At 44.2% G+C, this 23100-nt stretch overlaps 1 protein-coding gene across 1 annotated transcript; it reads left to right on the top strand.

Annotated features, from left to right (window-relative positions):
• Window positions 1-1383: 1383 nt before the first annotated feature.
• On the top strand, window positions 1384-21349 carry LSM12 (LSM12 homolog). Its single transcript, XM_082371542.1, has 5 exons — window positions 1384-1585; window positions 3441-3574; window positions 17246-17355; window positions 18773-18899; window positions 19683-21349. Exons 1-5 carry the CDS (start codon window positions 1462-1464, stop codon window positions 19773-19775), a joined length of 588 nt encoding a protein of 195 aa, XP_082227668.1. The 5' UTR covers window positions 1384-1461; the 3' UTR covers window positions 19776-21349.
• The last annotated feature ends 1751 nt before the right edge of the window (window positions 21350-23100 follow it).

Here is a 23100-nt window from a genome sequence, read left to right as displayed (position 1 = left end):
AGTTACCTCTGCTTAGAACATGGCTACTCTTTCCCTGCTTGTCTTTCAGGTCTCAGATTTTTCCACTTCTTCCAGGAAGTTTTTCCTAACAGTGCCTGGCAGTCATTTATGAGCACCTATAATCACCATGTTATATAAAAGGTGGAGTGGCAGTTACGTATGACTTGTTATGGGGTAGACGTGAAAGTTCTCTGGAAAAACCCAAGTATGAGGGAGCAGTATGTTTATTTCTATTACAATGATTGTACTAATATGGGCCCAACTTTAGGAAGTTGATGTCTCTTGCAAGGCAAGGAAACACTTTTGAAATTTGTTCAGGTTAAGTAGTGCCAGGACTGGCCCTTTGCCTCCCTCTCTTTGCCTGTCCTTACTCATACATGAGGCTCTAGAATTTCTTTAGTGGAAGGTTAGGTGGGTTAGGGATGGCAACTGGTGATGGTAGGGCTTGAAAATGCATCTGCATCGTACTTACATGTTAAGAAAACTGTTTCGTATATTAGATAGTCATTAATGGGGGGCCCAAAACTCCTACCCCAAGGCTCCCTTTGTCAACACCATTGCTCCTCATTCTGGCTCTTTGCCCGGTTTTCTAGAGGAGAGGGCAAGATGGGAGATGGGGAAGCATCTTGAGTTCCAACAGTGATGGGTGATCACGGAGGAACTACCATTTATTAAGGATCTACTATATGCCAAGCATTTGTACACATTATCTCATTATCTCCCGCTCCTCCTAACTACTCTGTGAGGTATTATGTAATATAGCATAGCAGTAAATAGCATCGTCTTTGGAAACAGGTAGACCGAATCCTTGCTAGTTGTGCGACCCGGGACAAAGTTTAGTCTAAGACTTAGTTTCTTCCTCTGTAAAATGAGGATATTGATTCCTACATCAAAGGGTTGCTGGATGCTCAACAGTGATAATACAGAAGGAATAAAGAAAAGAATCAGGCTTAGTAATTTGCTCAAGGTCATATAACTCAGTGGAATTCCAATTCCGTTTTAGCTAACTCTACAGCCAATGTTCTTTCCACTACCACTTTGTAGTTAGGTGTAATCGTTTTGAGCAAGTTTAGTTAAGTCTTCTGGGCCTTGGATTCCTCATTTGTAAAATACAGAGTTCATTCATCAAGCTCTTGTGTCAAGGTGTGCACGTAATGAAGACTGCAGTTCCCTCCTCCCTCCCCTTTTCATTCGACATAGGTCATTTATCTGTAACTTCTAAAATGGACCTTGCAAGCTTGTTACAAACCGGGCGTAGCCGCACCAACGTAATTATTCACATTCCTCTTTATTTCCTCTTTCCTCCTCATCCACCTAGGCTCCCGCCCCACCCAGTCCAGGCCACGCCCTGGCGTGTGACGTCAGCACGCCCCGTGCGTCGCGGCGCGGCGCTCACTGGGGGCCCGGCTTTCGCCCGCTGCTGCTGCCGCCGCCGCCGCCGGCCGCGGCTGCTCTCCCAAGATGGCGGCTCCTCCGGGCGAGTACTTCAGCGTTGGGAGCCAGGTGTCGTGCCGGACGTGCCAGGAGCAGCGGCTGCAGGGCGAGGTGGTAGCCTTCGACTACCAGTCCAAGATGCTGGCTTTAAGTATCCTTCCCTGCGCGGAGCCCGAGGCCGGGCCGGCGTGTATGTGCGGCGGTGGGGGGGCGGGGGACGACGGCGGTGGCTGGGGCCCTCTCCGGGCCTAGGGGCGACCGGCTACCGCGGCGCCCGGAGCGCATGCGCACGGCCCTGAGCTCCCCTCCCCCTCTCGTGGGTCCCTCGGTCGGCCTTGGGGACCCTTGTCTCCCACCCGTTGTGGGAGCTGGGCCCCGAACGAGGGTGGGTGGGTGGAGGGGGGCTTGACACGCGGATGGCTTTTCGGGGAGAACGCTAGGAGAGGGGACACAGTAATCCGGAGAGGGGTGGTCGTGGGAGGGGGCTGATGATTGGAGCCCGGATGGGAGGGGGACGGGTAAAATCATGTGGGGAGGGGGTGTGTAGAGTAAGGAACTGCTAGTGAGTGGGACAAGGGTATGGAGTTCAGGAGGGGTTGTCCACTGATGGGATTTGGTCCAAGAAAGGGCGGTGGGGTGGTGACCAAATGGGCCTCTCCTGTTTGGGGGGAGAGTAACTGCAGGACAGAGTTTGTAGCAGAACTGGGGATAGGGGCTTGTTTTGCTGGTGCTTGTGTATGCGTGGTGCCGCTGGGGGCAGGGAGTGCTGAATTTTCGGCTTCTCAGTGATTTGGAAGTTGCTGTTTTGGGGATGTTTGTATTGGAAACCTGGTCTAGAGAGAGAGGACCACGTTTTTCAGGGGTTTATGTATGGATGTGTGGGTTACAGGTGAAAGAGTAAACTGTCTTCTCTTGTCAGCCCAGCACATGGAGTCCTGACTTCTCCATAGCAGTAGCCTTCCCTTTTGAATGTGTCAGTGTTTAACAGAATGGAAAAGGTGGTCTCTTTCTTTGGGGTGGAAGTGATTTCTGAATTACTCCAGGAAACTCAGTCGTGGAAACAGAATACTACCTGGTTGTAATAAATGTGCCACCCCTTCCCCTTTTATTTGAGCCACAGGTGGGTTTATTTGGATTTTTTTTTTTTTTTTAAGAGCAATCTCTTATGGCACCTTTCAAAAGGAAGTTTCCTACTGAGTCTGCTGCTGCCTTTGACTGGCAAGTATTTTAATTCATTTAACTACTGGTTGTGGATTTGTAGCTTAGGAAGATGTCCTTTGAAACTAATTACAGCAAGAACAGTTGCGGGTTTTTTTTAATTTTTGTTTTTGTTTTTTAAACACAAGACTTCATACCTGGACCAAGTAAGACCTTTTCCATTAGTGGTTTAGTTGGAAGGATTTCGGAATGAAGAATTACTCTACCTTTAATTGACATACAGTATGCTTTTGAGAAATGGTTGGAGAATGAGTGAGTGAGTCAATGAATGAATGAATGAATGAATGGGTTAGCTAGCTGGGTCACCTTGAGTGAGCTTCCTTTCCAGTGCTGTAGTTTCCTCCTGTGCGAAATGGGAAATCTCAAATCTGAAAAAGAGAAAAGAGCACTGTTCGGATATAGGGAGTATTATACCAAGAACAGGAAGTACTTGCTCTTCAGTGTGGTTCATTAGGTTCAAGACAAACAGTATACATAATGGCATTAAAACTGTATTAAGCCTCTTCATAAAACCGGTAAAGAGAAGGTGACAGAAACACTGTTGAGGCTTCCAATTTTGGATTGTGTTTGACTTTGAAAAGCTTGAGATCTTTTGGTTATGGGGTTGTGCGGCAGGAAAGTGACAGGCAGAGATTTCCTGAGGAGAGGTGTGATTCTTGTGAGGCTCCCTCTCTTGCTTGTGGCACACCTTTTACACAAGCCTTGGGTGAATTGTGTTTTCCATGCCCCTTTGGGATGTGTCAGTTCTCTGCTTGCCCCTATTTTCCTTAACTTTATTTTTTCACCAGAATGTCCCTCTTCCAGTGGAAAGCCCAACCACGCAGACATCTTGCTCATAAACTTACAGTATGTTTCAGAAGTGGAAATAATTAATGACCGAACAGAAACCCCTCCTCCCCTAGCTTCACTCAATGTTAGTAAGGTAAGGACTTGAGGGCAGTTCTGGTTCTCCAAAATGATGGGAAATTGGAGTCTCTTTGACTCTTGGTGGTACATACATTGTCCATTGTTTGTTTTTCATTTTTTTCAGTGATTTACAATTGCTTGTTTTGATATATTTTTAAAAAAATATATCAGTTTAACTTTTCTCTTTATTCCTGGGTATCTTCAGAAGATTTTAAGAAATGTCTTAATGACCAAATAGAGAAATAGAGTTGAGAGCTGGCTTTTGTCCTTTGTGAAAGAGGGCTTCCCTGCCCCCCCCCGCAACCTGCAGTCCATGTGTGAACTTCCAGTGTTGGGAGGGTTGGGTAGGGGTGTTGCTTCTGAACCTCCTGAAATTGTGTATGTGTGCATATGAGAATATATGTTTCCTGGGTGAAGATTTGGAATACTTTTTTAGATTCTCAGAGGGATTAATGACCTACAAAAATTTGAAAACCACTGCCTTAGAGCTTTGTTTTTGTCTTTATGTTTGAATTTTGAGGTCTAACAAAATTAGAGTTTTAGGATATTTTAATCTTGGATGTACAGATTGGTCTCTGGGAACCCTCAAATAACTTTCCTGATTCTTTAGTTCTGTTAGCCAAAGTTCATGTTGATCAATAATAGTAATGCCCCAAGCCCTGTTGTAGCCTTTGCTGTGCCCTGTACTTGGAACACCCTTTCAGAATGACTGGAGCCTTATCCATCAGGACTCAGTTTAATGGCACCTCTTTCAAGAAGTCTTCTCTGATCACTCAGGCTAAAGTGATTTGCCCCCATTATTCTCTCTTAACAGTACCTTAGCCTTCAGAGATAAGGTGACATATCATTTATAGTCCAATCTGGGACATTTTCGAGAGTAAAGGGGGGGGGTGCTTTTGTTTTACACCGAGACAAGTATAGATTGGTGTGTCTTGGGCAAATTGCCACTTAAGGTTACCCTCTTCATAGCTTTTTTGTAATTATAATTGTATATCATTTGTTTACTTTTCTATCTAACCAAAATTTGTTTTGTGGAGATAGGAACTATACCTGTTTTGTTCATCACTAAATATACAGAGCCTTGCGCAGAGTAGGTGCTTCGTAAGTACTTGTTGAATGAATAAGTTAGGCCTTCAGTTTTCATAACTGTTGCCTTTCCTTAAGTCTCTTGAATTAGTGTGGTGGAAGTTTTTTTCCCTTTATAAGAGTATTGTAATAATGTATATTCTCTTGCCTCTCTTGGGAATGTAGTGTGTTTGCTACAATTCAGCAAAGCAGGGAGACACTCAGGCAGCTGAAACAAAGGAGAGTGACTGAGGCTGGCAGAATGCAGTTACCTCAGATCTGGAGTTCCCTTCTTTCTAGATTCCAGGGAAGTGCCACACTTTTTTTTTTTACTGATGTCTGAGGACAGATTCAGAAGGGTCTTGGGATTCATATTAAAGCCTGTTGTGTACAGAATGTCCCATTCTTAGACTTACAGATTTTTGGAACAGTGGCTCAGTCCTCCTATTAAAGTATAGGTCGTCTTTGGATGATCTTCTGTTAGCAGAAGAGATTATTTATTTATTTTATTTTTGGCTGCGTTGGGTCTTCGTTGCTGCCTGCGGGCTTTCTCTAGTTGTGGTGAACGGGGGCTACTCTTCATTGCGGTGCGCGGGCTTCTTGTTGCGGTGGCTTCTCTTGTTGTGGAGCACAGGCTCTAGGCACGCAGGCTTCAGTAGTTGTGCACACGGGCTCAGTAGTTGTGGCTTGCGGGCTCCAGAGCGCAGGCTCAGTAGTTGTGGAGCACGGGCTTAGTGGCTCCGCGGCATGTGGGATCTTCCTGGACCAGGGCTTGAACCCGTGTCCCCTGCATTGGCAGGCGGATTCTTAACCACTGTGCCACCAGGGAAGTTCCCAGAAGAGATTTTAAAAGTTTCAAATAAAATAGTTTATGCCTGGTATGTTGAGGGTGAAAAGGGCTCTAAGTTATCCTTTAGTGTTTGTAGGGTATGAGAAGTTTGTCAGCAACCTTTAGTGAGTAGTCGAGGAAAGATGATCTGAAATAGGGATGATTTTGTCAAATTTAAAAGATACAGGATTCTGCTCTTATGACCGACCACCAAGTGCCACCATTTATCTGAGAGGGGCTGGAGTGGTGTGGGTGGGACTGTTAAGTGGGAGCTGTTGAGAAGCAATTCTTTGTTATTAGTTTGCGGATTATCTTTGCCTTTAGGGTTTTGCTTTCTGCTGGTCAGTTGTCTACTAGCATTATTGTAAACTAGTTGTTTACCCACTCTTTCAAGAAAGCAGCCGGAAGTAATAGGTTGTGGAATACCAGAAATCTTTACTTTTCTTACTTTGTGGCCTGCTTGCCAAGTCTTGAAAAAGGAGTCAGAAACTGAAGACTAAAATTAGGTTGGAGGGCTATCTTTGGGTTTCATTTATTCATTCTTCATTCGTAGAGTTGTTTATGAATAAGCTATATTGGTTTTCCCTTGAAACCAACCTTTGAGGATGCTTTGTGATTCTTCCCGAGGGCTCTTACTGTTACTGAAAACAGCTAATCTGGGCAACTACATGTTGCTTGAATGACATGAAAAGTTCATCTCATTTAAGAGCATGAGCTTGAGTTCTTTTTAGGATGGAGGATTGTTTAAGCGTTTTAGAAGGGAACTAAAGTGCCTTGAAATTCCTGGAAGAAAACTGTTGATACTTGCAGTCTAGGGAGCACTACCTGTGTACTCCACTTCCAGTGCAAGATAACATCACATGATGGCTCATCTTGCTGACATAGTAAGTGCTCTGTTTAATTAAACCTGTTGATATAAACCGGATATTTACTCCGACCCAGCAGGAAATGGAATAGAAGGCCTTTTAAAGGAAATATTTAATTCCAGCCCAACTAGAGATGGTATGAACTAGCAGTTCTTGGAGATGAGCTTGTTTTGCTTTTGGTTGGCACTTTCACTGCAGGCTAAGATGTCCTATGTCTGTCCACAGCAGTGGGATGTAAGAGGAAGCTTGGAAGAGGACAGTGGGGTCGCAGAAGGTAGAAGTTTTGAATGTCATTTTATCTTCTCCACAGTAACATTGTACGCTGTAAAATTGTTTTGAATTTCCTGACTGTAAAAGTACAAAAGCACACCAAAGCCAATCATAAGTGAGGTTCAGGTTATTCACCATGTGGCTTATTAGTTTTCTGTCACGAGGAAGGTTTAAATATTGCATGAGGATGAGAGCCCAGGGTCTGCACGGTAGGGTGAAGTAAAGTGTTTCTTAACAAGTTCCTTTGAATTGACTCCACATTTTGTTCTCTGGGGTTAAAGATTGCCCATGAGTTAGTAGTGCTCTCAGATGATTTGGGACATGTCAGTATTAACAGAGTTCTCTTTTATGTAGCATTTATCAAACATTTACTGAAAATTATTTTGTGCAAGGCATTGTGGTTAGCTCTGTTGGGGACCATACCTTACATTTTTCTAGGGCTTTACAGTTTACAAAGAGCTTTGACACATCTCGGTTCATTCTCAAAACCATGCTTTGTGATCTTTAGAGTGTATTCTTTTCCTTTTAGTTTAAGAGATGGGAAGATAGGCTTATCAGTTTAAGTGACTTGTTCTAGGTTATATGGCAAGTAGTGTGGGAACTAATATTTTTACATGCCACCCTCTGAACTAGTAATCGGTAGACATCTCGTTTAATCCTAACAATAGTTCTTATGGTGTGGGTACCATCACCATCTTACAGAAAAGTAAACTGAGTCTCAGAGAGGATGAGTCAGTAGCTTAAGGTCATTCGACTAGTAAGTGATTGAGCTGGAATTTGAAGTCAGGTCTGATGTTTTGATGGCAAAGTCCCATGTTTTTTCTGCTTCTGTGTGCGCTTACCCAAGGAACTTATAGAGTAGGTTGGTGACATGAAATGAGTATGCAGATATCTATAATCCTAAGTAATATTTCTGAGTAAAGAGAAACATCTGTGTTGTGTGGTCAGGAGCAGAATGGTCTAGTAGAAAGAACACTGGAACCAAGTGGATAAGTCTTTAAAGTCACTTCTCTGCCTCTTAACCTTGCTGAGCATCAGCTTTCTCACCATAGAGATGGGATCATGTTAGTACCTATCTCATAGAGTTGTTTGGAGGATTAGGTCAAGTTGACCAGAGTTGGCAGATGTTAGTCCTATTCTCCCGCATTAGCTATGTGCAACCAATTGATGTTCCTTGAATTATGGTGTAGCAGCAGGATGGGGGGAGAGGGGCAGTATGACAAAGGGAAGCAGCCAAGAACATTGGCACTGTTCTTATGTCAGTCTTTCCTGATACTAGATCTGACATTCACTCAGATATCAGAACTTGCCAACCCAAGACTGGGGAAAATCAAAATTATATTGGATACCTCTTGTTGTGACCAGAATTAATGTGAATTTCCAGGACAGTGTTATCAAGTGGCATAATTAAGTGAACACTTGCCTGAGTACTGGAGGTTAGCGTGAGCAGTCACAGAACCTAAGAGGTTGTGCTTTCAATTCCTGACACTCTTAGGAAAAAACTCACTGAGACAGCCAAGGCAAGTGTTATGTATTCATTTGTTTGGATAAATGCCTCCAGTGCATTGAATGACATGTAAGTCTCCTTCTCACTTTGCTGATTTGGAGAAGACTTTCTGGAGGAGATGCTCGTATGTTGTGCAGGAGGCAGGAAAAGGGACAAAGCATGGAAAAGTGAACTCCACAGATAAGGCATCGACCTCCCTTACCAAACCACTGATTGATCAGCCTGTTTTGAGTATTTATTACCCATTTGTACCTTACTAACCAGCAGTGAGTGATTAAATGGAAGAAGAACCAGGAAGAAGAGATTCAAAGAGCATTTCATCAGCACCTGGTAATGAAGAATGAGTTGGCTGCCTTTGGATAAAAATGATACTTGGGAGATTGGTCTGGGAGTGGAAGGGCCTGTTCACAAAGTTCACTTTTGAAAGGAACTGTCGTCATTGCTTACCTTTAGGTATGATGTCACACAGGGAAGAATTGACTTGGTGTTTTTTTTTAATTTATTTATTTTATTGATTGATTGGCTGCATTGGGTCTTTGTTGCTGTGCACGGGCTTTCTCTAGTTGTGGTGAGCGGGGGCTACTCTTCCTTGCGGTGCGCGGGCTTCTCATTGTGGTCTCTTCTCTTGTTGCCGGAACACGGGCTCTAGAGCGCAGGCTCAGTAGTTGCAGCGCACGGGCTTAGTTGCTCCGCAGCATGTGGAATCTTCCCAGACCAGAACTCGAACCCATGTCCCCTGCATTGGCAGGCAGATTCTTAACCACTGTGCCACCAGGGAAGCCCTGGCTTGGTTTTTGTTTTGAGTTCTAACCAGCTTGAAAGCTAAGATTTAGCATAACCTTACGGCTTTCTGTTGATGTGAGGGATAATCCTCAAGTATGAGTAAATTCCTGGGGTCGTTGGTAGCTACTGCATTGTGGCCTGTGTTCATGGACCTATCCTGTTCGCTGAGACCTTGACCATATCTTGACCCTAACGTGTTGAGGTATGGAGTTATCACCAAGTAGGATCAGATGACTTGGCCACCCTATGTTTAGGTATGTATATATTAGTAAAAGGTAGAATGTGTTCATATTATGAAAGTGGAAGGGAAATAACTTGTCTAGGAAAGGCAAGACTTTTTTGTCAGATAAAATTTTTCTGGCTTCTAGAAGCTGCATGTAACCTACTGGCTCACTTGATTAGAATGTGTTGTCAAGGCCACAGTCCCAGGTTAGAGTCCACCAGCAAGTTTTGCACCTGACTCTGAGCAGACAGCTGCTTCCTCACAGAAGTGTCATGAAGATGCAAGCAAGTGTGGGGTGAAGAGGAAGAACCCATCATTGCTGAGTAACAGGGACACAGTAAGTAGTGAGTGGTGTGAGATGAAATCAGAGAGGTAGAGTGATTGACTGCCATTTTAAAAATCACTAACCTTTGAAAGAGGTCACATTTGGTGGCATTCAAACATTGGGGTCAACCTGATAACCATAGTAGGGGGTGCAGCGTTCCAGGCTAGGGCTCATGACTCACTTCAGGCTATAGAGCATGGCAGCCCGCTGACTTGGTGGAGCCCTCCTCAGGTCAAGAGTTTGGTTCTGAAGGGGGCTTTCCTGACATCACAGGGGTGTGGGGAGAATCGTCTACGTGAAAAGACAGATTGCTCGGCCCAAGTGACTGGCAGAGATGTGCCATAGGTGTGTTGTTGCAGCCACCTCTGCATTCTATCTCTTTGACACAGAGACGATTCAAAATAAGCACTTTACTGATAGCTCAGTGGTAGTATCTCTTACAGTGTTGAGAAAGGGGCATTCTAACTGGTTTAGTTTTCCTGGCAGAGATTAGGCTTGGGGGGGGGGGAAGAAAAAAACAAGTGGTGCAGTCAAGTTCTAGCATTGGAATTTAAGGCTAGCTTAGATAAATACCAGAAACTACCCTGGAGAGTGAAGCAAATTGTACATGAACTGGAAAGTTAAAGGATCTATATACCATGCCAAAAGCTAACAGTATAGTATGGTAGAATGTGAGGAGTTTGAAGAGCTGGGTTCTTTTCACAGCTGGGCTGCTAATGAATTGTTGTATGACTGTGTGTTAGCCACTTAACCATTGGGAACTGGTCTGTGAATCTCTAATAGTCAAGGTTTCTTTTCCTTTGATCTGACTTCCCTCTCTCTCCCCCTCCCTTCCTGGTGCTGGGAATGTCAGGATGATTAAGATACTGCTTTTGTCCTCAAAAATCTCATGTTTGGGAGTGGTGAGGGACAGCAGCATTTAACTTCTTGCAGGGGGGCAGCAAACCTTTTCTGTAAAGGGCCCAATAGTAAATATCTTAGGCTTTGTGGGCTATACATTCTCTGTCACAACTATCAACTTTGCCTTTGCCGCAAAAGCAGCCGTGGGTGATATGTAAACAAATGGTCATGGTCGTTCCAATAAAACTTAACTAAAACAGGTGGTTGTCTGAATTTGGCCCACAGGCTGTAGTTTGCCAATCCTTGGCTTAGAGTAGTGAACATTTTAGGAAAGCCTTCTCAGATGTAACAGTGGAGTAGGGTCTTGAAGAACAAATCACAATTCATTTGGTAAAGGGAGGGAAGTTAAATGGAATCAAGCTGATTTGGATTGATTTCAGTTTGTCCATCTTTGCAATTTAAAAACTTTTGCTGTTCTGTCAGTGAGCTAAACTGGTGGCAGTTCTTAGAAATGAGGGAAGGGACTAGTTAAGTGCCAGTATTGGTGTTAGATGTATATCTTACTGAACTCCAATAACAACCCTTTAGGATGGGCCCCCATGAATGGACTAAGGCTCAGGAGAGGTTATGCATCTTGCTCAGATTCATGCAGCTAGTGAGTGGTAGGTAGGGGTTTGAGCTGGAATCTCTTTTGTTTGTGGTGGTGGGGGGGCAAGGGGGTGGCTTTTCTTTTTTACTTTTCTTTTTCTGCCCTCTTCAGAGCCCAGGAAATGACAGCACATGGTTCTTTCACTATCTCTGAATAAAATCAACTCTTTATTCTATAAACAAAGCCCCCATTTTGGCACATAAAGTGCATTTTCCAACGTACTATTCCAGTTATATTTTGGAAGTTATTCTGTTAAGGATTTATAGCCTCTCTAGCAGCTCTTAGAGAAAGCAGAAGAGAGAGAGAGCCCTGAGCTCATTGGCTAAAGGAAGGTTGGATTATATGAATTTTTTTGAAATAACCCACAAGCCACCTTCTCTGTGCTAATAATAATGATGTTATAATAATAATGTTAACAGCTAATATTTGTACAGTGCTTTACAACTCACCTAGTGCTTTCACCCATGTTATCTCCCTTAATCCTCACGGCCGTGTGTGAGATGGCTAATTTGAGCGTATACTCTCACAGATAAGTTGCTGAGGTCAAATTTCAGTTTATATCTGCGCCAGTTTTTTTTCCTGGCAGAGTCCTGTGGAGGTTCCACAGCAGTGCTGGTGTCAGGGTCTTGGGACTAGGAAATTACTCTGTTGGTGTCCAGGAGGTTTAGCTGTCTTTTGTAGCTATGAATAGTGTTTGTTGACATAATTACAAATAACTAAGAAAAACTATTGACTTTGCTGGCAACTAGTTTTTGTTCTAAGCCAGGTGAAGTATAAAACTTTGCTTATAGCGTGTACTGACTGACTTGAGGCTGGCCTGTATTGTACGACAGCAATATGATGGTCAGAGCCTGGAGACTGAGGTGGCACTGTGGCCCCTGGATTTGCAAGGGTGTTTTTCCTTTTTTTTTTTTTTAAACATCTTTATTGGAGTTTAATTGCTGCATGGTGTTTTTCATCATAGCTCAACGCTCTCAATGTACCTTAACTTTCTAGTGCAGAAGACTTGCTTGACTTAGCTTCTCTAGTCTTGGCACATCCGAAAATGATGGGTTCAGGGAATACCCATTATTATTGGCCTGAAATGCTTTCTCACACAGGATCTGTTTTCTTAAAAGCATTCCTGTGAATTACCTTCAACCAAAGAAAGAAAGGATGTCCTTGAGGTTTAGGGTGAGACTGGGACCCTTTTCAGAAAACAGAGGCCCTTCACTAAAAGGCAGACAATTGTGTTCTGTACAGAGGACATTGATGGAAATGTCAGAATTCACTGATAAAAAGAGACGATGGCAGCTGAGGCTTAAAATGTTTTCTCTTTTATAAAACATTTTCTTTTACATTCAAATTTATAAGTGTATTTTCAACATTTCTCTTATTTCTCTTAGGTGGAACTATTTGAGTATAGTGCAAAGTTCAGAATGCAAGCTCTGGGGTCAGACTGTTTGGGTTCAAATCCAGACTCTCCCACTTGTGACTTGGTAAACTTGGGCAAGTCCATCTGTTAAGTTGGAGTAATTTTAGTCCCTATTTCACAGAATTGTTGGGAAGATTAAACACTGAATACATGTAAAGCGTGTAGCTCCGTGCACTGCGTGGAGTAATTTCTCACTCAACAAATTAGCTCTTAGGATTTTAGTGTTCACTGCCAGGCCCCTGGGACTCTACTGTTCCCCTGCTTGATTCAGTGTTTTGGTTCATTGTTATGTATTCTGGGACATGACTTCAAGCAGGGTTCTCTATTTGAGTTCCCAGCTATCTGAGGTTGTAAAGAGCAGTATTTTATTAGAAACTTTCAGACAGGAACTTTCAGCCAGGGAGCAGGAAGACTTGGGGATATTGATAGTTGGAAGAAATATATATATATATTTTAAAATAACTTTATTTAATGAATCTCATATTGATGAATATTTGGGTTATTTTGAGGTTTTCATATTATTCATCTCAGGTTACTTTTTAAAAAATTTATTTATATTATGTATTTATTTTTGGCTGCGTTGGGTGTTCGCTGCTGTGCGCGGGCTTTCTCTAGTTGCAGTGAACGGGGGCCACTCCTCGTTGCTGTGCATGGGCTTCTCACTGCAGTGGCTCCGCTTGTTGTGGAGCATGGGTTCTAGGCATGCAGGTTCAGTAGCTGTGGCTCACGGGCTCTAGAGCACAGGCTCGGTAGTTGTGACGCACGGGCTTAGTGGCTCCGCGGCATGTGGGATCTTCCTGGACCAGGGCTCGAACCCACGTCTCCTGCATTGGCAGACGAATTCTTAACCACTGCACCACCAGGGAAGCCCCAGAAGAAATATTTTTGAGCCTGCTTGTTGCTAGCCAAGAATGAGGGCTTTCCAGAAGTGCGCCCCAGAATTGAAACAGCAGGAGCAAGCGTGGGCCCTTAAAATGACAGTGGTTCTTGGCTGCTTTGGTCTGCCATCCCTCAGCCTCCATCAGGCCTTGCAGGCAGCACTGCCAGTTCTGGGCAGCAGCTGCAGTGCTTCCTAACCCCTCTGTGAGGGCAGCTGGTTGGAAGGCCCGAATACAGAGGGAAGACAAACCAAGAGTGGCTCAGTGGAGTCAGTAGGTCACATCCAGCAGGTTCCTCTCTGGACTTTGCTTCCCTTGTTGGATCAGCTGTCACAGCCTGTTAAATACTTGCAGTAGGAATCCCTCTGGATTCCCCACAGCACCTGTGCTTTCCTGGTCTGGGTATGTGGAAATAAGATGGCCCAGCTGGTGACCAAGTAACAAGATGAGGTTATAACAAGATGCTTGGATTATGTTGTTGTGGCTGCTTCCTCTTCTCCATGTCACTGAGTGCAGGAGGAGAGATGTGTTGTCGCTGTTCACTGATGCACTCACTCGAGGGTTACCCAGCAGCAGGCGTGACTAGAAGCCTTTTAATATTGACGTGCTTTGGAGTCAAGTTCATGCGCTTTTCTTTGTTGCCCACATCAAGTTGCTATATATAGAATGGCCAAGAGAGGAAGAACTGGTTAGTAGACAAGGAATGAATGTTTTCACTGGGAATTGCGCAAAATAAAAGGAGAGGTAGATAAATGCAGGCTGTCTTGTGCAGTTATTTCAATTAGGCCACGTGTACATTAGTAACATGTATTTGTAGGTTTGTGCTTCTCAGTTTGCCTGAACCCAGTGTATTCTTAAAGTTGGTGCCTTTAACATTCTTTATGATTCTAACCCAGTTAGTGCTTCAGTTTTGATTGGAAGAGAGGCCAGCAGTTAGCATGCTTGTACTGAAAATGAATGTAGTATGGTGATAGTTACTCAATTTAAAAACTGCAGTCCTGCTGACCCTCTGAAGCCTAAAAGGCACACCCTACACCTTCTCTGTTGGGGACAGCTTTTATTGGTTTTCTCTGGTGATTTGACAGTAACCATAAACTTATTAACTTGGAGTAACTGGACCATTTATAGATATGCATTAGTTTACAAAAATATGATGTGGGGAAATGTAGAGCTACAGCTAACTTGAGGGTAGAGTGATAGTCACTTGCTTTACAAAAGGAGGCTTATCCACATTTGTCATGGGTTTTCAGGAACATGTGTGAAAAGAGCAGGGTAATCTCCCTTCCCTTCTCACCCCAGTTTTGAGAAGAAACATTTCTAGATTCTTTTTGTGAAGGTAATCTTCCTCATGCCTAATTGATGCAGTTCTCTGTGGGAGAAATTTACCCCATTTATACAGCTTCTTAGTGAAAGCAGATCTCTGTAGCTGAATATTAGGTTTAAGCATTTTCAGATTGCCATGAAAATACAGTTCATAAACTGGCAGCTGGAGGCTTCAGGGTTTGCTGTGAATCCAAATCCCCAAAGCACAATTGCAGGTACAGGTAGAGTAGTTGAGGATATTGGGGCAAATTGAAATAGTCAGCTTACACTGATTTCTGCTGACTTTTCCAAGGCTCTCCCTTGTATCATTTAGCATTTGGGATCAGTCTGCACTATGGGTTGAGATGGAGAGTCATCTAGTCCATTCTCCTTTGCTTTCAGACCCTTTAGAAGAGATTGTACAACAGGTATTTGGCGGAGGCCGGGGGTGGGAGTGACTAGGGTGTATTTTGAAATCATTGTTCTATAACCATTGTGTTGATTTTACTCAGGCTGTCTAAACAAATCACTTGTGGCTGAGATTTATATCCATTTTACTCTGCCTCTGGCAAAAATTCAAAAGTGGTTCTTCTTCCAGCTTTCCCGCCCCTCCCCAACCCCAGCTTAATTTGTCAGTTCCATTCTTAAATATTCTGCATGGATGCCTGCTTTTCCTGAGCCAACTCTTGTCTTCCTGAATGGGTGCTGTTACTATCTAGGCAACACAAGCTTTATAGAAGCAGCTTTGTCTGACCCAACGTTGGGAGATGTTTTTGGTCTTCAGGGATAAATATTTTTAAAAAGACCTCAAAGTGAGACCCTTCTGCCTGCTCATGGGGTAAACATCTGCCTGACCACTAGCCACTTCTCAGGAGCTCTGCAGGAGCTTGGTTAATCCAAGGGAGCTCTGCTTCCCTCCAGTTTTCCTTTCTTTCCTTGGAGACTTCAGATTTTCTTCAGGATTGTTTGGAAAGTGAGACTCAAGGAAACTCCTTGTTACTAGGGTTTTCTTGGTGACCAAGTAAGCTTTGCTTGTTGCTGCTTAAAATACACCCCTAGCAGTTCTCATTCCATAGAAACTGAGTGCTTTCAAGCCACGAGGCTTCCTTGCTGCAGTTGGGATTGCCAGTGCTCAGGGGAATGCTGTCAGCCCTGTGCATTTCCTTCTCTGTAAAGTTGTAGCCTGGTGGGGCCAGAATGGCAGGATCTGGCTTGAAAGATCATTTATTTACTGCTGCTGTATTTGTCTCTCTCCATGTCCTGGGGACCAAGTGAAAAGGGAGCTCTGGCTTTAAATCACTGCAGAGTTTTGGCCTTTCTTCCCTCTTTTACCTAGGGAGTCCAAAGTGACAGCATGTATGAGCTGTGCTCATACCCCCTCCTCCCTCAGTCTTTGAAACTCAGAGGCAGTTGAGGCTCCCCAGTTACCCTAACCTGATTGAAGGCCTCCTTTTCTCTTCTTCATAGTCAAACCCACACTTAATAAAGTGCTTCATTTTACCAACAATTAGACACTTTGCTTATTTTTCCTCCTGTAGAACTATGTTTGGCTTATGGTTTGAAAGGTCACTGTTAAAGCAGAATATGAATGTTTAAGAATTCCAAGCATCTAGGTACTTTGGGAATGTGCTGGAGGTATGATCTCTCTTTGCATTTAAGGAGCTGGTATTTGGGGACAGGTTGGGTGTTCTCATGTGTATGTTTGTGCATATGTCTTTAGTATGCTGCAGCATCAGTATACTAAGTATATGTTCTTGTTCATGGATCTGAAAATCTCCAAGTCATTTGTTTGACTTTCAGATGCATTATCTGCCTTTTGTGTAAACCATCAGTGTATTTGTTTTGTCTTCCACTCGAATTTGTACTTCTGTAGTCTAGCAACCAATAGTGTGGGGTGGGGACCAGAAATGTATTAGAGGGGCAGTAGGGATAGACAGGATACCCACCCCTGCTGGGAGCGATTTACTAGATTTGAGTAGACCTACTAGACTTTACTACAATTCTTGATCAGTTTATGGTTGTTCCACTAGAGGGCAGTTAAGGAACAGACATGAGGTAGAATGCAGACCATTCCTTTTTTTAAAGAGCATGGTAGCTATAGCCCAAGTCGAAGGTGGACAGTATCCATGGTTAGGTTTCCTGGAGTCCTGGCTCCCCATGTGAGTACAGATAATGGTACTAGAATTGTTGAGTCTTTAGAACTTCAAATCCTGGTCTTTGAAGGTGTGGTAGACATTTATTTCTAAACCTGAGGCTCTAGCGCAGTAGCTGATAAAAATTCTTAATTCTTTCCTTTCGTAGAAATGTATGCATTACCTTTTATCTCTGACCACCACTTTCCATCAGGTAGGCCCCCCCCCCCGCCCCCAAGTCATACTCTGTAACCTTGCCCTACTCTATTTTTTTCCTAGCACTTAGCCCTGTCTGAAGTTATCTTGTTTGTTTTTGTTTATAGTCAGTCTCCCCTGCCCCCTTCTGTGCTGTATCTCTAGCTTAGTACAGTGAATGTCTGGCACATGGTAGGCATTCAGTAAGTACTGGAAGGAATGGATGTTTGCCAGGAATAGCAGTAACTGTTGAGGTATATTGTGTGTGTTTTTGTTTGTTTCACTTTTGATCTCAGAAAACTGAATCTACCCAAATCAGTCTTTTCCGGCATCTTTTCCTCAACTTAGGTCCTGAAGGAAGGATGAAGGTGAATGCTTTTCTGAGTCTCTTTCCTTTCCCCCACCCTAGCTTGCCAGCAAAGCACGGACAGAGAAGGAGGAGAAGCTGAGCCAGGCCTATGCAATCAGCGCTGGTGTCTCCCTAGAGGGCCAGCAGCTCTTCCAGACCATACACAAGACGTGAGTTGGGGGGAGCATAGGGGTCCCTTGCCCCGGGGGTGATGCTGCCTGGCTGTGCTGTCTGGTGGCTGATTTTGGGGTAGTTGTGTTTATGAATGTCACAAGGGAAGCTGGTTAGTGTGTTGGCAGTACCTCGGCTTCCAGGGATGCGGTGCTTGTTGCCTTTCTGTATGGTAGAATGGTGTAATCTCCAACAAGTTGTCTGCTCTGGGCTTCATTTTCTTCATCTGTAGAACTTAGTTTTGGATTAGAGTATCCCTAAGGGTCCCTTCCAGACCTAGTATTCCATAATTTAGAACTAGTGATTTCTTTCTCTTTTATTATTTTGATCTTGTACCTTTCTCTAAAAGCTGATGCAGTTTTATTAAGGGAAAGTTATATCTGTCTCCCTCTTCCCAATTATATATTGGGGTGAACATAAGGAGTTAGGGAGAGCAGAAGGCCACCTTATTACCACCTCATAAAAGACATTTTGTCACAGCAGAAGTCATTTGACTCTCCGCTAGCTTCCCTAGCTGCTGAAAAACTGAAACATTTGACACTCCCCCTTCCTCCTGCTGCCTTCTGTTACCCTATTTAACCACCTGAGTCTGGTGCACAGATGGTAGCTGGCATCAGAGCTGTTTGAGGCCATGGTGTGAGTATCTAAGCATTTACAGGTATGTGAAGGAACTCTCTTAGCAGTGGCAGCTGCCCTAGGTTCCCCCAAGTGTGAACTGGGTTGGATTTTCCCAGTCTGGCAAGTTACCCAGCTGTCTGATAATTGAGAAGGGCCAGTTTGAGGAGCAGCTATCATTTCGGCTGGTGGGGAGCAGAGTACAGATTGCAATAAGTTGGGGAGTTTGTTCTGTCTTTTTAAAGGTACCATTTCCCCCTAGGCCAAAGGTTGGCAAACTACAGGCAGTGGGCCAGATCTACTCATTTGTTTATGTATTATCTGTGACTGCTTTTGAGGTACAGCAGCAGAGTAGTTGTGACAGAGATTGTATGGCTTGCAAAGCCAGAAATACTTGCTGTCCGACCCTTTATAGAAAAAATTTGCCAACCCCTGCCCTAGGCTGCTATTTAAATTGAATCTAGTGGCCTGAGCCTAGCTGTTTATTTGTAAGTCAAATTAGTTTGGACTTCTGAGGCTGCCACCAAGTTTTCTGTGGTTTTTCAGGTCCCTAATGCTTCAGAGTAACTCTTCTGGACCATCCTTGGAATAAGTGTGCATTGGTTTCATTGCTTTTCCTAGCCAGTGGTGCCCAGGAAATGTTTCTTGGCTACTTCTCCCTATGGGCTGATGGCAACCAGTTATTGGCTGAGTGGTGAGCTAGGAACTTGGGGTTAGCTCTCTGGAGTTATTTATTCATCAGGCAGGAGGTGTGGGATGCCCCGCAAGAGGTAACTTTCACCTGCTCTCTTCTCCTTCCAGCATTAAAGACTGTAAATGGCAAGAAAAAAACATCGTAGTCATGGAAGAAGTTGTTATTACACCCCCATATCAAGTGGAAAACTGTAAAGGCAAAGAGGGGAGTGCACTGAGCCATGTACGCAAAATAGTAAGTAAAGGAGCCGTGAAACCTTAGGGAGAGGATGATTCCTCAGCCTTCTCCCCTCCAGCCTGAGGGCAAGACATTACGCCGCAGTCCCTGCCCCTTTTGACACAGCCAGCCTGCAAGCAGCCCTGCCTGATCACCCTGCCTCCCTGCACCATGGTGCTCTGCAGCCATGGCTTGGACACTCTTGGGGGGTGGAACCACTGGGCAGTGCAGAATAAAGCGAGTGGTCAACCCCATGTCCTCTGCAGTGTGGCTTTTTGGAATTATCCAGACCATTCCATGATATTGCGTCTGAACCCAGGCTGGGTTCTTCTCGGGAAGGGCTGGTTGGTATACCTCAGTGGCTGTTGGAGTCTGTGACCCTTCATGTGTCATCTGACTTTCTAGATTGAGTTGCAGCATTTGTAAAAACAAACTGAGCATTGAGAGACCAACATTGTGGATGTAAAAAGTTTTAAGACTGTAATTCCCCACCAGCTTTTCATTCTGCACTTGTGTGAGGAGGGGAGAGGGAGTTTGGGTCATAATAATCTCCCTTCTTGCTTTACTTTATAGATTCCCCTTCTTTTAGACAGTCTTAGCTGAAGCTGCAAAAAATTGTGGCTGAAACAAGAGGACCCCCCAGCTATCTTGTTGGGAAGGCCAGCAGACAGCAAGGGCAAAGGTGCTGAATAATCCACGAGCTAGACAGCCAGGATGGGCTGTTGAAGCCTAGAGTGAACTGTTTGGGAGGCCTTGTGTGCCCATCTCTTTTTCTGATCTAGGCTGACTGGTCTCTTTCAGGTTGAAAAACATTTTAGAGACGTGGAAAGCCAAAAGATACTGCAGCGTTCACAAGCCCAGCAACCACAGAAGGAGGCTGCCCTGTCATCCTGAGTCCACACATACAGAGGACTCTTCCAGCATCCAGCCAAGGAGGCGATGGTGGTGGCTTCAGCGGAGGCAGGCCGGGGGAGGGAAGGGATTCTATATTTCCTGTTGGCTCTTGTCAACAAAGGGTCAGCATTTCCAAATCTTAGACTTGAACAAACAAAACACCCAACAGAAAAGAACAAGAGAATAATTTAAAAGTTGAATCATTACTTGACTAACAGACTTTGGTCCACCATGTCCTTTTCACAGCCCCCTTCTGGAACAGTCACCTTGTTAATTTTATTTTTGAAAATTCCTTTCCTTCTCTGCCCTTTCACCTCTGACTTTCCTTTCCCAGTCTGTCTCTGCCATTCTGTTTTTATAAGTGGCTACACTTGCCTTCTGAGTGATTGAAAGAAACTTTTACATCTTCTCTTCCAAAATAAAAGTAACAAGCTGACTGTGATACTTAAGTTGAGACTAGAGCAGCAGACAGAGGTCTCACTTTAAATTTTTCTTTTTTTTTTTTTTTTCTTTTTTTGCACAGGGCATGGCTTGAATTAGTTTTATTTTTCTTAACTTTAAATATATATATGAAAATATATATTAAAATGTTCTCTAAATATTTTCTGCTTCTTGCAGGTCTTTTTACTAGATCATGGCCACTCTTCCCACCTCATCCCTCTGAAAGTAAAAGTGTATTGTCCTCCCCACCACCCATAGCCAGGCAACTAACTTGACTTAGTTCACAGCAAGAATCTCCTGCAGCACTTTGTAGAGCCAGTGTATGCAGATGGGATCTGGCTTTGAGGGTTCCTGGTAGCTTTTTAGTCTTTAACTGTATGTGTACCAGTCTCACATTTGGCAAAAACCTCAGGATTCTCCCTCTGCCTTTGTCTTACTTCACGGTACTAGAAGAACTTCCTCACCACTCTCCTGTCTGCTAGATGGGAGCGTCCACTGCCCTTTCTCCTGTGCCCTCTGCAGGAAGAACTATTTTGCACGGCACATCTCAGCTCCTTCTCGAAGGATGGTTTTCTCTCACGAGAAACCTGGAGTCTACCTATTCCGACCTCTCTTTAAGTCTGTATCCAGAGCCACTAGCCCAGGAGAAAGCTTGGGTGACCTGTCATTTCTCTTCTGCCAACCTCCTGCTCTTATGCCCTTCCCTACCCCCCCTTAAGTTTTACAAGCTTATGACAGTTTGTATGTGCTCAGCCAATGGGCAGAAAACCTGGGAAGAATTTCTGGACTTCAGCCCACCAGTTTGTCTGGTTTGACTAACCTGCTGAGAGTTAAACTGGCACCCATTGCCTCTGTGCCTGCAAGGCGGTCCAGCGGGTAGAGTGTGCCACCATCTGAATATCAGGCACCGTGGCGTGGGAGGTGGGTGATGCTCATGTGACTGGCTAGAGCTTTGGGGGTGGGGTGGGGGTTAACTACTATTGCTTTGGCCATGATCTCTTTCCCCTTCCTTTTTTTTTTAATTAAATAAATGGATCAAAATTAAATAATTCAAGCCCTGCCTTCAAAATGAGATTTTTTTTTTTTAGTATTGTTTAGCAAAAACAATAAAACCCAAATTTTTTTAACCATCACTCATGTCTCGGGTTTGTGCGTGCTTTAGAGGCCCCAGAGGGAGGGGTCTGAGGAGGTGTGTGTTTGGTTTGACCTTTCCCTTTAAACTCTCTGCTTCCTACTCTTCACCCTCTCTCCTTCTACCCCTGAGAACTCATCCAGAAATACAGTGCCAGGTATATAAGTTAAGAAGCGGGGGCTTTCCTGGTGGCGCAGTGGTTGAGAATCTGCCTGCCAGTGCAGGGGACACGGATTCGAGCCCTGGTCTGGGAGGATCCCACATGCCGCGGAGCAACTGGGTCCGTGAGCCACAACTACTGAGCCTGCGCGTCTGGAGCCTGTGCTTTGCAACAAGAGAGGCCGCGAAAGTGAGAGGCCCGCGCACCGCGATGAAGAGTGGCCCCCGCTTGCAGCAACTAGAGAAAGCCCTCGCACAGAAACGAAGACCCAGCACAGCCAAAAATAAATAAATAAATAAAATTAAAAATAAAAAAAAAAAAGCAAGGAACATGACTTTAAAAAAAAAAAAAAGGGGGATCCAGGGTTGGGAGCTGCATGTAAGTGGAGTAGAGGAAATAAAGGGGGTGGGTACATACATGAGACCATTTGTTACAGGACTGTTGGGAGGAAAAACGAGAGAAGACTGAGAAGTATACTTTCATATCACCTGCCATTGGCCAGAACTTGATTTAAAGTACCAAGCCTTTGATTTAGTCCGCATGAAAATGTAGACTTCTGGAGAAGATAAAAGAGGGAGAAGAGAGGCGCCCTTGCAAGGTCTAGAAAACCTGAGAGATGCGATTAAAGAAGTGAACGTGATTAATGGGAAATGGCAATCCTGGAACGGAGCTCTGTGTCACGTGTCCCACGTCATCACTTTCTCCCCATTGGTCTCTAGGCCTGTGAATGGGAGACAGTGGGTACCAGCTGCTTCTGGTAGGAAGCACTTCTGACTCTTTGGTTTTAGTCCATGAAATGATGTGGGGGAACTTTGAGCAATTCAAGAGGTGGAGTTAGTATGGTGGGAAAGACATGCAGTGTGGAAGGAAGAACAAATGCTTTGGAGACATAAATAGTTGGCTTCAAATTCTCACACTTCCATTTCCTCACTTTGTGACTGCGGATAAGTCATTTTATTTGTCCAAGCTTTAGTTTCCCCACCTGTAAACATGAAACTAATGCTCGTCTCCTAGAACTGGTGTGAAGGGTTAAATAAGATATTTAAAATGCTTAATACTTAGAAGGTACTCTGTAAATGTTAGTATACATGTTAGCTTGGTCCTGGGGTGGTTAAATCTGGAGATGAGATTGAATTAGCTGGTTTTCAGAAGCTCCAGTTTTGTTTTAGAAGTCTTTGTTTAGATGCCATTTTAAGTGAGGCTAATATGTAAAACATTTGGGCAGAGAGAGGGGGCCTCGGAGCCCTGCCCTCTCAGTCTCTTACAGATCTCATCCCTACCTCTTCCCTGAAGTCTCTGAGAAGTTTCTTTGATTGTAATTTGAAAACCACTCATTTTACAGAAGGTGAGTGGGTTCCACCAGGGCTAAGTGACTTGTTTAGAATAAACAAGTCCCACAGTGGCAGAGCTGGAACAAACCCCAGGCTTTATGCACTTGTGGGCTCCTAGTGCTTCCCTGTGACTTTACGAACTGATGGTATGTGTATTGTTCACTTTGTTAGCCAGGTTTGGGGTGGAACACAGAGGAGCTTGGTGAGAGTGGCAGGAGTTGTGCCCTGGATTGAAAGAACATTGAACTATTGAATGTGGTG

This window comes from Balaenoptera borealis, assembly GCF_965194805.1.
Source record: "Balaenoptera borealis genome assembly, chromosome: 20".
NCBI classification, from domain to species: domain Eukaryota; kingdom Metazoa; phylum Chordata; class Mammalia; order Artiodactyla; family Balaenopteridae; genus Balaenoptera; species Balaenoptera borealis.
Note: the sequence above shows the minus strand (reverse complement) of the source record. Positions and strands in the feature narration are given on the sequence as shown.

Coding starts and splice junctions, on each gene's coding strand:
- LSM12 (XM_082371542.1), top strand. CDS start 1,462: ATGGCGGCTCCTCCGGGCGAGTACTTCAGCGTTGGGAGCCAGGTGTCG. Junction 17,356..18,772: donor TTCCAGACCATACACAAGAC/GTGAGTTGGGGG, acceptor TTCTCCTTCCAG/CATTAAAGACTGTAAATGGC. Junction 18,900..19,682: donor TGAGCCATGTACGCAAAATA/GTAAGTAAAGGA, acceptor GGTCTCTTTCAG/GTTGAAAAACATTTTAGAGA.